This window comes from Anastrepha ludens, chromosome 3, assembly GCF_028408465.1.
Source record: "Anastrepha ludens isolate Willacy chromosome 3, idAnaLude1.1, whole genome shotgun sequence".
Taxonomy (NCBI): Eukaryota; Metazoa; Arthropoda; class Insecta; order Diptera; family Tephritidae; genus Anastrepha; species Anastrepha ludens.
The window spans coordinates 86,109,724-86,122,939 of NC_071499.1; the positions used below are offsets into that span (position 1 = coordinate 86,109,724).

Genomic DNA, 13,216 nt, shown 5'->3' on the forward strand with positions numbered 1-13,216 from the left:
TTAAGTAAATTTGAATTGCTTTTTCGAGATTGTTGTTAATTCATCTTTCAATTTTCATACTTGCATATTTAGGTTAGGTTATATGATTGCCCATGCAAGGGCGCCATTTGACTAGAAAAAACGCCTTCTTGCTGTTCTTCAAATAATTTTATATAGATGTTATTATTACGTAATTTTAGAATTCAAGAAATTCTAGAAAATGATATCACAGAAATCAATTCTGAGTTGGCCACTTATTAAACTTTATTTAACTCAAAACAAAAATAAGTATTTTTATTCTTATGCGAATAACTTTTATATTCATTTGAAGATTTATTCTATTTATATCGTAAAATTTCTAGATATGCAAGTTCTAAGAAATGGCTAAGAGAAAACTTTCGAAAGTCGTTTTCTTATATATTTCTTGCAATAGAAAATCGAAAATTTTCATATTTTTGGAAAAAAAGAGGTTTTTTTACTCTGTAAATATTTTGAAAAGGTTTAAATTTAATGAAAAAGATATCAAATTTAATAACATTTATTTTGATATATTACTTGTTTTAATTAGTTAACGGATTCTATAAATATTAGACATTTTTATGATCTCCCCAACGTTATTTGGTCATATCTCGATAACTATTTGAGAGAATGAAAAATGTGGACATTCGAACTCAGCAATCGATTTTTCATAGTAATTAGAAGGTCTAGTTCTTAGGTAAAAAAAATCATTAATTACTTGTAAGCCATTTAATCACTACACCCCTCTCCGCACTTTCTTCTCCCTAACATCGGCTCCCATTATGCGTGTTATCAATTCAGTCTGAGAATATAAGACGATATTCTATAAACAAATTTGTAATTTTTTGATTATGCTCAAAATTATTCAACCAATAACAATTATTTAATCGAGTTTCCTGCGATATTTTTCTTTTTTACAGCTCGAAAAATTCCGCAATCACAATTCTCAGTGGCTTTGCATGGTAGAATCGCAGCAGGATCAAGACAATGAACAAGACTACGTTGACAATAATGAGGATGAAAACGAACTCGACACTTATTTACGTACCGAATATTTGGATAATTGCGATCTGTACAATAGTACGAATACGAATAAGGAAAGTGAAGATAATGAAAGCAACAATAGCAACAATCCAGCCAGTCCTGCAATGTCCACCTATAGTCGCCCAGTGAGCAGGTAAGAGTGAGCCTGAAATTTAGATATATAGTATTTATTTTATACCTCAGTATTAAACGGTTGAAGGCCAATAAAGCTGCATACATATAAAATAATGCAATCAATTGTGAATGGTGTTCGTTGAGGTCCTCCTCAATAATTAGCTTTTTCCAATTAATATGCGTATGAGCCCTATTCACGCGTTTTTTTTTCTTCGTTTCTTCGTTGATTTTGCGAAACCACCTTTTTTTTTGTTTTAAGCTCAATGTTTATTTTATCGAGACGCAAATTGTTTTTACGTTTTATTTTATACCTGCGTATCGAAAAAATAACTAAGAGACTGAGTCGCAATGAAAAGCCCCTATTGTTACTCATTCACGAAGACGTTAATCCAAAGTTAAATACATACAAAATCATATCGGAACTTTTAAGATTATTTTAATTTTAATTTTAATTTAATTTACATAATTTTTTGTTTCGTGTAGGTGAAAGCGGAACTTTTATCCAAAGATTCTCAAAAAAAAAAAACTCAAACAAGAAAGGGCTATTAGTTTAAAGTCTTGGTAACTATTTAAATAAATCTAAAAAGTATAAGCAGTTCAAATGGATTTAGAAATATAATCACCGTCAATCTCGTCTTAAAATTAACGGAAGCGTTTATTTGTTATTCAGCAAAGACAACTCATATTTTCTTTATATAAAAACTTATCATTGTGGGGCCTTTAGTATCGCTGGTTATAAATTTAAGTGAGTATTTTATTTAATATAACCCTCTGGATCTGTATGTGTGTATGTACGCTAGAAAATTGGATGCGTTTAAAACGAAAAGTAATTGCATCATAAAAATGTAAACAAAAAATTAAAACCAAATGCTTCGATGAAATTTTTATACCCAATGCATATCATGAATAATAATAATAATAATAGCATAATTAATAAAAAAGAATAAAAGTAACAATAATGAAAATAAAATTAATGATTAACATACAACAAGTAGTAATAATATTATTAACAAGCGAATACTCGGTGTACGTTGCTGCGCGTTAAACCAATGAATTGCAATTAGCGTCAATTGTTAAAAGAGTGTCAATTCTGTCTTTAAAACTATCCGGAGTGAATGTTTAAATATTTCATATTAAAATGTTTAACATTAAAATCTGATTTAATTTCCCTTATTGAATTAAGTCTAAATATCCTTTTGCACTACGATTAAGTCAAATTGGACTCAAATTAACTTTATTTTATTATACAAAAATATTAGCAGCCACCATTGCCGAATAGGGTTCGAGGCCTGAAACAGCAAACAATAAAAGAAGCTTTTTCTAATACGGATCGTCCCTTACCAGGCAATGGCAAACTCCTGAGTGTATTTCTTCTCATAAAAAAACATCTGCCGTTCGGAGGTGGCATAGAACTGTAGATCCCTTCATTTTTGGAAAATATCAGGTCGCTCACCACAAATCGGAGCTCGGCCAAACACACAACAAAGGCTGTTACGCCATGTATGTATATACACATATAAAACTAGTTGCTTTTATTTGCTATTCGTAATCGAATGTAAGCGATTATACAATTTAAAAGTAATAACTTTTTTTTCTAATTTGTTTTTTTATTTTTGTTTATTTTTTTGTAATACAATTTTTGAGATATATTTGAAAATAATTCCCGGTCTCTAGCTGCTTCCAAGAGGGGACCCACACGTTGTATACCGGTCCACTGCCTTATGTGCCTCAACCAAGAAAACTGCTTACGTCCCATACCTCTTCTTCCTAACCGGAACGATCCGGATTTATAGCCAGCCAAGGACTGTCACTTCAGCAGCATTCCTCGAATATGCATGGGGAATGTTTCTGCTACTACAACAACAACAACAACCTCTTCTTCCTTCAATCCTGCCCTGTAATATGAGTTGCAACAGTTCATATTTCGGGTTCCGTAGAATATGCCCCAAATGTATAACTATTTTTCCATCAAATTTTTTAAATGCCTTTCGTTTGTTACCCATGTTAAAAATATATACTATATATCAGTCCTATTTTTTTCGAAAATTATCGATTTCAGTGTTCTCAGGACCAGGATATGCGTGAAATCATCAACATTTTTCGAGGTATTAAAATAACCTATAGCATAGCCTGCGAAACTCAGATTACAGTAGTTTTTTGTAAAAAAAGAATTTTCTCAATCGATTCTGTAACTCCGGAGATTACCCGGCAAATACAAAGAAACAAGACCTCCTGTTTGTGGATTATAATAGATCAAAGTGTGAAGGATATTTTAATAATAAAGAAATATATATATATATGGTATATAAATAAGTCGTGTGGATTGGAGCAGTGATGTGTGTGAATGCTAGATTTTTTCAAAAGTTTATAGCCAAAAAAAATAAAAAATTGCCGATTTAAGTGCAGTAACTTTGTGATGCTGTCAAAATCATTAACTTTATAAAACACGGAGCCCTGAATTCTGCTTGTACAACTTGTTTGCTACATGCCAAAGCACGGCTTTCTGCGGAGATACTGATTTTTATACAAACTAATGCCCGGCTTCACCAACGAATTTTAATTTAATTAGGCTGTTAAAATTTAAAACAGCAAAGTTTCGAATTAAAGTTGTGTAACTTAAAATTCTCACTGCCAGACAAATTTTAAAAATGATTGGTCAAACCGGGCATAAGTATAACAGTTGAAATATCAGATTTCATTGCTATTTTTAAATTTAAAAAAATGTTTTAACAAAACTTTAAATTTTTTATTTCAATGCGAAGTTGTTACGATTCTTTCACTGAAGTGGATTTACGCATTTTAAAAATATTTGATAAATAATATAGTTCTTAAAGCCACAAATCATTGTGGACAACGTTTGTCTGCATCGTACTTTTCAACAAGTGTCGATTCACAGTGAGTCTAAGGCAAGCATGACCGAGCATGCGTTTTTTTCATACAATTAATTGGGCCTGAAGAGAAAAACGTGAAAAACTTTCGTCCATTGCATTGCGGAAATTTTTTTTTCTACGAATAAGTTTTAACGGAATGTAAAACGTGACCCTAAATCGATTGAGAAGTCAGAAATATTTTAAAAATCGTTAAAAACTTTTGAAAAAAAAAATTGTATGGCAAAATAAAAAAATATGAATGGGAAGAAAGCAGCATCATTTTTAACTGCTTAAAAAATAGCTAAATCGGTATTACGAGCGTGAGAAAATAAATAAAATCAGAATAATAGTTTTTAATAAAAATGTGTTAAGACTAACTTCTAAAATAATTAAAAATTTCTAAAAATTGTCAAATAGGTGTTTTTTTGTAGTTATTGTGAACCAAAAAAAATATTTCCGCAGATATAGCCACACTTTCCCAGAAAATGTCAGTCCACTGCAAAATTTTTTAATAAATATTTAATTCTTAATATTATAATTGCTCATCTGAAATGAATTAATATATTTCTTAAAATGTTGAAGTTGAGAAATTGGTTTTATAAACCATACTCAATTCAAATAACTTATGTTCCTCATTAAGATTTAAATGCTTCAGAAGATTTGCCGACTTATCGAGTGATATAACTTTGAAACTTGAGTTTTCGAAAAATGCCTGCAATCCTCAATCTCATTTGTTTTTGACTAACCGAAAGTCTTTGGAAGTAAGAAGATCAGTCCTAACCGAAGCTTCTAACATCAACATTGACGGCCCCTTTCGTTTGGAAATAATTAATTTGAATAAACGACAGTGTAATCTTCGTAAATGTAATGTAAAACGGAATATTCGTAATTTAAAACGGAATATTCACGTAATGCGAACCTTCTTTCTGCCGTAAGTGAAAGCAAAGTGCAATTTATGCTTTTTAAGTATTTAAATTTTAGTCGATAGTTTCCCGACTTTCCTTTGTAAATAATATACATTAGGGCGGGTCGATTTAAAAATCGCTCATTGCTCTGTGAAAATCGTATTCTAGGGATCAAAATAAGAAACTTTGCCGAAGGAACCATACCTCTAAAACGAATTCTGATGTCCCCCAATTTAAAAATATCACAATTTTTGGCCTTTACATGAAAAAATCAGCTAAATGGCTATGTTTTTCTTTATTTTTATTTATTTATAATAATATTTATTATTTATTTATAATAATATCTATTTTTTCTCTTAAGAAATTTATTTAGTCAGAACATATGTAAATGAAAAACTTAATTTCAGTGAGTTATAGAAAAGAAACTAAAAAGTTCGACCCAAATTGGGGGACATCAGAATTCGTTTTAGAGGAGGTATGGTTCCTTCGGCAAAGTTTCTTATTTTGATCCCTAGATTACGATTTTCACAGAGCAATGAGCGATTTTTAAATCGACCCGCCCTACTAAATATACTTCTACTCTTTTGTACCACATATTTATGCGAAGCCGCATTTTCAACATTAACATTTATTCAATAAAAAGTCGGTCAACTCTGCAAAACTTCGAATAGATCCAACGTCCAGTGGTATCAAATATTCAACCCGGGCTTAATTCTTTATGCAAATCTAAACTGCCACCCAACACGTTAGCACAAATATATTACATTTTTTTGTTTTTAATGAATTTGAATTTACTGAATCTGGTATTCATTTTTATTATTTTAAATATTTATTTTATTTTAAATTTTTTTGTATGATTTATTATTACCAAATGTCTATATTCGCATTATTACATTATATAGTACCCCCGAAAAGATATCGCCAATATATTTGTTCAGTTGAAGCAGTTCGCTATTGGAAAAATTTTAAGAAGACCTGGTATAGGTAACATATCCAAAATGTTAATATGATTCATGAAAATAGAAGATAGGTTCAGATCGAGCTTTTCTTAACATTGAAATGAGTTTCTCGATTTCCTTTCAAAATGGAAAATGCTACTGTTTTATGCCATATTTGAACAGCAGATTGTTTTACGTGACATTATTTCATCTCCGATATTCACTTGGAGATTCAACAATAGATGCCGAAGAGTAAGCTTTCGGAGATTTGAAAATAGTATTTCGATTATCATATTTTTCAATTTTTTCTACTTATTTCCCCTACGAAATATCGACTTAATTTATTTCATACACTTTTCGCCTTCAGCCGATGGAGCCCAGAATCATTGCTCGAAAGTCGGGCTTGAAAAAATCATCCACTATCCCTTTATTTACATATCGGGAAAATAAAGCAATGTAAATTTTACGACACAACAAATTTTGACATTAAACGTTAAGATTTTTTTGTTACTAGATTGAATGCTATTTTTAGTAAACGGCAATGCTGGTTCTGAATTTTCAGATGGACACAAATCCGCACAAGCGCTTTGAGGCAAAAGCAATGGCCAACTATCCATTTGCGTTCACACAAACTAAAAAAGGTTTTTATTCATTTTATTTAATATTTTTATATGTGTTTTCGCCCATATCGTCCAAAGCAACGCACTCATCCACATTTCTGTGATGGAAATTATATTCGATAACGTTTAAGAAATTTCAAAAAATCAGACATATTCATTTATCATAAAAAATATGTAGCACATCCGTTTCTTGCATTAGTCCTCTTCCAAAATGTGCGTTTTATTTAATGTTTGTTCATATGAATATGAAAATATGTTTTTTCTCTTTTTTCCATAATATTATATGAAATATTTGTATGTTAATTCTTTCAAGGCTTCGATCCTTACGTTGTGATTGTCCCTTTTGTGCATTACCTGTACACTTACACTTTTTCTCACAACAGTCAAAAAAAAACGCTTTTTCACTATTTACCACGCCAATTCATAACTTCTCGTATCACACAACCGCTTACAGTTCCTTGCAAATCGAATTAAATATTATCAAGTGATATTCAGACTATAATCGTTTATCGATACGTATTCTCAATCGGAAAGTTGTGCGCTTTTATATATTATACTTATCTTTGACCTTCTCAATTGTTAGCTACGGAACGATTGCATGCCAGAATTAAATAACCCTTATTCATATGGGCAATAATGGTATTAATTACAGCCTTCTGAAAAAAAATGATATTTTAAGGATACTTATCGATTTCACGCTCAACTACGACCCATATATAGTAATTCAGAGCATTAAGGTCTGAGGAGTTACTTCAATGTTATGTGATCACAGACATTTTCAGCCATCCAATCTTGTGTTGACATCGCTTTATGTGAAGGAACAGAGTCTTCCTGGAATACCGTATATACTATTAATCGGGCGATTCACTACTGCCTCTAGAACCTCGATAAATATAGCAGAATTCATTCGAAATCCTTGAGTAAAGAAGTGTGACGTGATATGTATGTCCATTGTTTCTCATAACACCCAAAACCATAACAGTGGCTGGAAACATCGTGGATTATAGGATTGCAGCATAGCCATTTGCTATTCTGATAATTTCTGCGGTTGGTATTTTGGATGTGGTCACAAAAAAAAACCATTAGATCTCAGTCGCTTCAGGGTGTTTAATTCTGTTTAGACGGCGTTTCGATCGGATAACTCGCTCTTCCCGTGCTTTCTTCGATATAAACTGTCTTCGGCGTGTAACGTAGGATTTATATCGAAGATCTTCATGGACAACTCTAGGGATAAGACCCTCAGAAACATTACCATCTCTCGCAAGAGCCCTCATTTATGGTCGTCAATGATGGCTTGCACATATTGAATAAATTTCTGCAGATCGGGCAGCGTCAGAACGTTCCTCGTGTGTTTTGCGTTTTGCGACAGATTCTTCATCGCCGCCTGTTGCTGATTTGCAGTAACAGCATTGGCAAACTTAATTTTTCAATAAATAACGAATTGTGCACTTATCTTAATGAATGTTTGCCACCGAGAAATTGTAACATTTTTAATACTGGTATCAAATTTTGGTTTCTTTTCCCAAAAAAACATTTGAAATATCTACATTCCGCGACAAAACAACAGAACATCAACATTTTAACCAGTTTTGTCAATTTTTTTTTTATTTTTGTGTTTGAATATTCATTATTTTTGTATTAAACTGTATGTCGTTCATTATAGCTAACTAAAATAATATAAACCCATTTTTAATTTTTTTTTTAATTTAATATTATACAAAAATTAGAAAAATTCCACAAACTTTCATCCCAACTCCATGGTAGTTTCTAGAAAGATTTTAGGTATGCAGTATGGTGGTATCTTCTCCTTATAGCAAATGCCCGACATTTATGGAAATTTCCAAATTTTTATATACAATTTTTTAATTAGATTTATATGGTTTTTGTTAGACGTTGAGATCTCCTAATGAAACTAATGAACATTAAAAAATAAAAAAAAACACTCTTGCGCATTTTCTCCATATAATGAATGTTCGACATTGTTTTTTAATAAAACTGGATACAAAAAATGCGGAATTTTAAATAGGTTCGGCTTTAAAAACAGTGTACAAACAGCGGATGATTTTTATTTATAAGGAGATTTCTCATGAAAGATTCTGCTAGTAGAAGAACTTGTGGTATAATTTATGTTGTCCAATGCAAAATATTCAGTTAATAGCTCATCAAAAATTGTTGTAATCGAATCAACAGTTTTCGAGACATTGGATATAACTCAAAAAATTACTGGCATATGCTGATGGCTTCACCTCATGTTCCGAAAGCAAAACAAAATATTATATGTATCTACTCTCATCAAACAAACACGCAACGCATTCAAGTGTTGATAGCGTCACCCCTGTTGACGACTATAATTTTGGTACAGTAGAGGACTTTGCTTATTTGAAAACCAGCATAATATTTTTTTTTTGTGGTATGCGCCTGGTTTCTGGTGTATTTCTGCGCACAGAACACGATTCTAAAGGTGCCCATTGCGTCATGATTTTCAGAAAAGAGGTGGTAAAAAATATACCAACTTGTTTTTGGGTGCTTTCACTTACCCCTATTTTGCTCAAAAATCTAAGGTGCTAGAGATTTCAACTTATACTCAAGTTAAACCTTGAACTTACGCTATAATAAACATATATGTATGTATGCATTATTATGGGCTTATAACTATTATGATCTAAGCCCATAAAAGTGGCAACTCGCGTATTTTTCAAGCTTTCATTTGAGTATAAGTTGAAGTCTCTAGCGCGCCACTTATAATAATTTTGTACCCCCGCATAATGTTATATAAGCTCTAGTTCAAAGTTATACTCCAATTTTTGTGTGGTTGTTTTTCTATACATTCTTTTGCTCTTGCTCTTGAGTTGGGAACTCGTGTACTAGCAATAAATTTTGGCACAGTCAGACAAAGAGCCATGCCTAGGTCGAATATTATCGATGCAGATATCGCCATGCCATCATATCGCATCATATTAGGTGACACAACCGTTATGTGGGCAAAGTTATGCATTGAGTATAAAAATTACATCGACAAATCAATCCCGTTTCCTCTTTGCAGTAATAAATATTCGTTTATATTTACAATATATGTATGTGTGTGCATATATGTATGTATGTACTTAGTACGCATAGCAAGTCCCGAAGTACGCTAATCATTAACATAGATTTGCTAAATTCTAGCAGCGCTATTTTTAATTTATTCACAAACAGATACCTAAATGTTCTAACTTTTTCTTTCAACAGCTACCGGCGCAGCGAGGACCTCGATGATCTTTTTAATATGACATCCAGTTCGAAATCACAAACATCCAGTCAAGGGGATAGCAACTACATGTTCAAGTCGAACAAGTCACTGGACGTCGAAGGTCTACACGAGGAGTTATTAATGGCCTAAGCTGCGCATATGCACGTACATATGTATGTATGTATAGTATACATACATATATATGTATGTCTGCTCGACCAAAAATTAGTAGCAACTCAAATATTTGTCAGATCTCCCTTGCTTCTTAACGAACTGATTGGTTCGTGAAGAACCTTCGCGCTACAGCTGCAAACAAAAAACACCGCAACAAAAAATCTATATTTTATAAGTATTGACAGTCACATATATGTATGTATTTTGGCTAGAATATTACTATTGCTACTATTATATAGAAATATAGTTGTTGATTGTGGCAGTCCAAATCGTAGCACTCACCATTCGAGTCACAACCTACCAACCAACTTAGATACAATTAGAAACGATAAAACAGTTCTATATTTATTTGTATTAAGATGCATTTACATAAGTACATACATATGTTTACCCCCCAAAGAACAAACACGACATTCGACTCTTACACAGGGTGACAATGTGTAATTAGCAATTAAATTTGAGGCGCAGAAAAGAAAGGGTATAAATGCCTTAGGTGTGAATTTTAATTAGAACAAACAAATGTTATTGAACATTACATTTTATTCAAAACTATTTACATACATACATACATTAACTAATTAATAATAATATTTAATTGGCTTGCCAATGCTTCTTTCAGACTTAAACTTAGTTGAAATTTTTAAAAGCAAGCGAAAAGTAAGTGAAATGCTATAAAACGATATTCCGCACGCACACAAGTTATTTTATGTATGTAAGTGTATATGTAGTACAATTTATGTTTTCGTACTATCTAAGCTATTTGATTTGAATTTATGTATGTAAGGAATCAGAAATCAGCAAACAGCCAAAAAGAACAAAGAACCAAAATACCGAAATAGGTACCGAAATCCCGACATCCGCAATCCGCTCAAAAAGCAAAAGCAACCACGGATAATGTAAGCATGTAAGACAAATATTCAATGCAATTCATCGAAGCTAGTCTTTTTAAACCTTTAGTTTTTAATATTTAGATGCTTATGCTTATACATATTTAGTTGTATTTGTATGTACATTTAGTGTTAATTAATTCTTAGCGACAATGCAAACAAAAAGGCAATTTATAAACTTTAAAATGTATGTATTGAATATTTTTGATTGTGATACGTATTTAATTTCTAATATTTAATAGTTACGTTTGAAATACACAAAATTATATTTTAAGGCTAATCAATGAAATGAACAACAACTCCACGCCATGACACTAATTATAATTTTTTTATTTTCTTTTATTTTAAAGATTTGAATATTTAGTTAATTTTTTGTTAGTTTTTATTTCCCTTAATCGTTGATGAAGTTAACCATAGAAAATCGTTAGCCGACTGAACTTTAGAAATAGGTAATGCAGCTTACATTTTTAAAAATAATTTTTGCTATCATAGAGTAAAAGCTTGCCAGTTCGGACGACTTTAGAAAGGATTATCCAATAATACTAAACGTATTAGAAACAACATCAATATGCACGCCACGAATAGGAGGAGGAGCTCGGCATACTAGACGTTGTAACTCGTTAATCCCATTTTTTTTTACTTTCTTTTTTATTGATAACGCAATGAAAGCAAAAAAAAAAAACTGGCAAAGTTGTAAAATATTTCACCCAAGCTGGCGAACTTACTAGTGCACGATTTTCACTTGGTTTTCATAAATTCCTTTTCCCCGACAAAATGTGTTACAAGACTTGAAAAAGTTAAAAAAAAATATTTCATCCATGCACTTTGTTGGTTACTACTCGTATGACTGGTGGTACAAATTTAAGGCATTGTTATCACAGTACTCTGTGATAGACTCACGTTTGAGAGAATGCAAAAGGCGGCGCATATGGCAGTGCCGTACTCGGTTCTCAGAGAATTTTGCAGAGTCAGTTATTGAGCTGACGCCATTTTAGACGTTTGTTTACAACTCTTTTCTTTCTTATTCTATAAACCAAATGCGTTTATAGTGTAAAGAAACAGATTTTAAAATTTCAGTGTTAATGCCTTCCATCGCTTCAAAATTAAACCTCTATCGTTAAAGATATAAAAGTTTGTTATTTGACTTACAAAAGCGATGAGACTTAATTACTAAGCGAATCTCGCCAGCTATTATAGGTATGTACACTGCAGTTATAAGAAAATCCAGTTACAGTTTTCGACCAATGGAAATAATTCTGAACATTACGAAAAAAGTAGTAATTTACAAAGGAGCCACCAAATCCCATAAAGTTTATTTTTTGATTTTTGTTATTTTGAAACGAACAACAATATAATTATAAATAAATTTGTTTGATACTTGAATCCAACTGTATAGTGATTTATAATTGTGGTTCACTACAGAAATTGTTTTTATTTTTCTATTTAATTTTTCTAATTTTGCTAAATATTTTAATGTAAGCTATTCAAACGAGTGTTGAAATAGAAAACGAAAAAAAAAACATTTATGTAATTATGTTCAATGTTAATTTACGAAGTGTGGAGGTCTATGTTTACTTAACACGACAAAATTTTGGCCATCTAACCGTGTGTTCAAAAATGCGAGCCATCCTTATGTACAGTAAGTGTCACTGAAAATCGTACAGCTGTTTTTCGCAATGTTTACTTTTTTTTATTTATAAAAAAACATATAGTATAAGGTGGCGCAAAATTAATCACCCTACTTCAGTTTTTGCAAATGGCGACGTACGTCAATCCTATTTGACACTTGTGAAATAGACAGCTGCACACTGCAGTATACAAACAGTCAAGCAATGGAGAGCGTAAAAATCAGAATAAAGATTTCCATCATCCAAAATATTTTTTTTTTATTTGGTAAAAATGTTATCCAAAACCAAAATTAGGTGATTAGTTTTGCGCCACTTTTTACATATTCTAACAAAAAAAAAATATAATAGGACTATGAATAAGTTCGTGCGGTTTTTTTTCGAAATTTGAAACTTTATTGACGTAAAATGGTTACAAATTTAATATTCAAAATATTGTCCATCGCTTACTACTACTTTTTCCCATCTTTCTGGCAATTCACGGATTCCCTTTGTGAAAAATTCGGTCGGTTTTGCCGCAATCCACGAATCGATCCATTTTTTGACTTCATCGTAATTACGGAAGTGCTGGTCAGCCAGGCCATGTTGCATCGATCGGAAGAGATAGTAATCGGATGGCGCAAGGTCTGGACTATACGGCGGGTGGGGTAGGACATCCCATTTGAGCGTTTCTAAGTATGTTTTGACCACTTGTGCAACATGTGGCCGAGCATTGTCATGTTGCAAAATAACTTTGTCGTGTCTATCGGCGTATTGCGGCCGTTTTTCTCGCAGTGCTCGGCTCAAACGGATCAATTGTCGTCGGTAGACATC

The 13,216-nt window shown here is 31.9% G+C and overlaps 1 protein-coding gene across 4 annotated transcripts in view; it reads left to right on the forward strand.

The window, feature by feature from the left end:
• LOC128858363 (kinesin-associated protein 3) overlaps positions 1 to 12,859 on the forward strand; it is a 93,159-nt gene extending 80,300 nt beyond the window's left edge. For 2 of the 4 annotated variants that reach the window (XM_054094556.1, XM_054094557.1), the window contains exons 9-10: positions 918 to 1,174; positions 9,717 to 12,859. In XM_054094556.1, the coding sequence (XP_053950531.1) occupies positions 918 to 1,174; positions 9,717 to 9,867 (408 nt within the window). In that variant the 3' untranslated portion in view covers positions 9,868 to 12,859. Of the gene's footprint in view, positions 1 to 917; positions 1,175 to 1,638; positions 1,901 to 6,430; positions 6,510 to 9,716 lie in introns of all 4 variants that reach the window. The other 2 variants (XR_008454003.1, XM_054094558.1) reach the window with 2 other exon arrangements.
• The last annotated feature ends 357 nt before the right edge of the window (positions 12,860 to 13,216 follow it).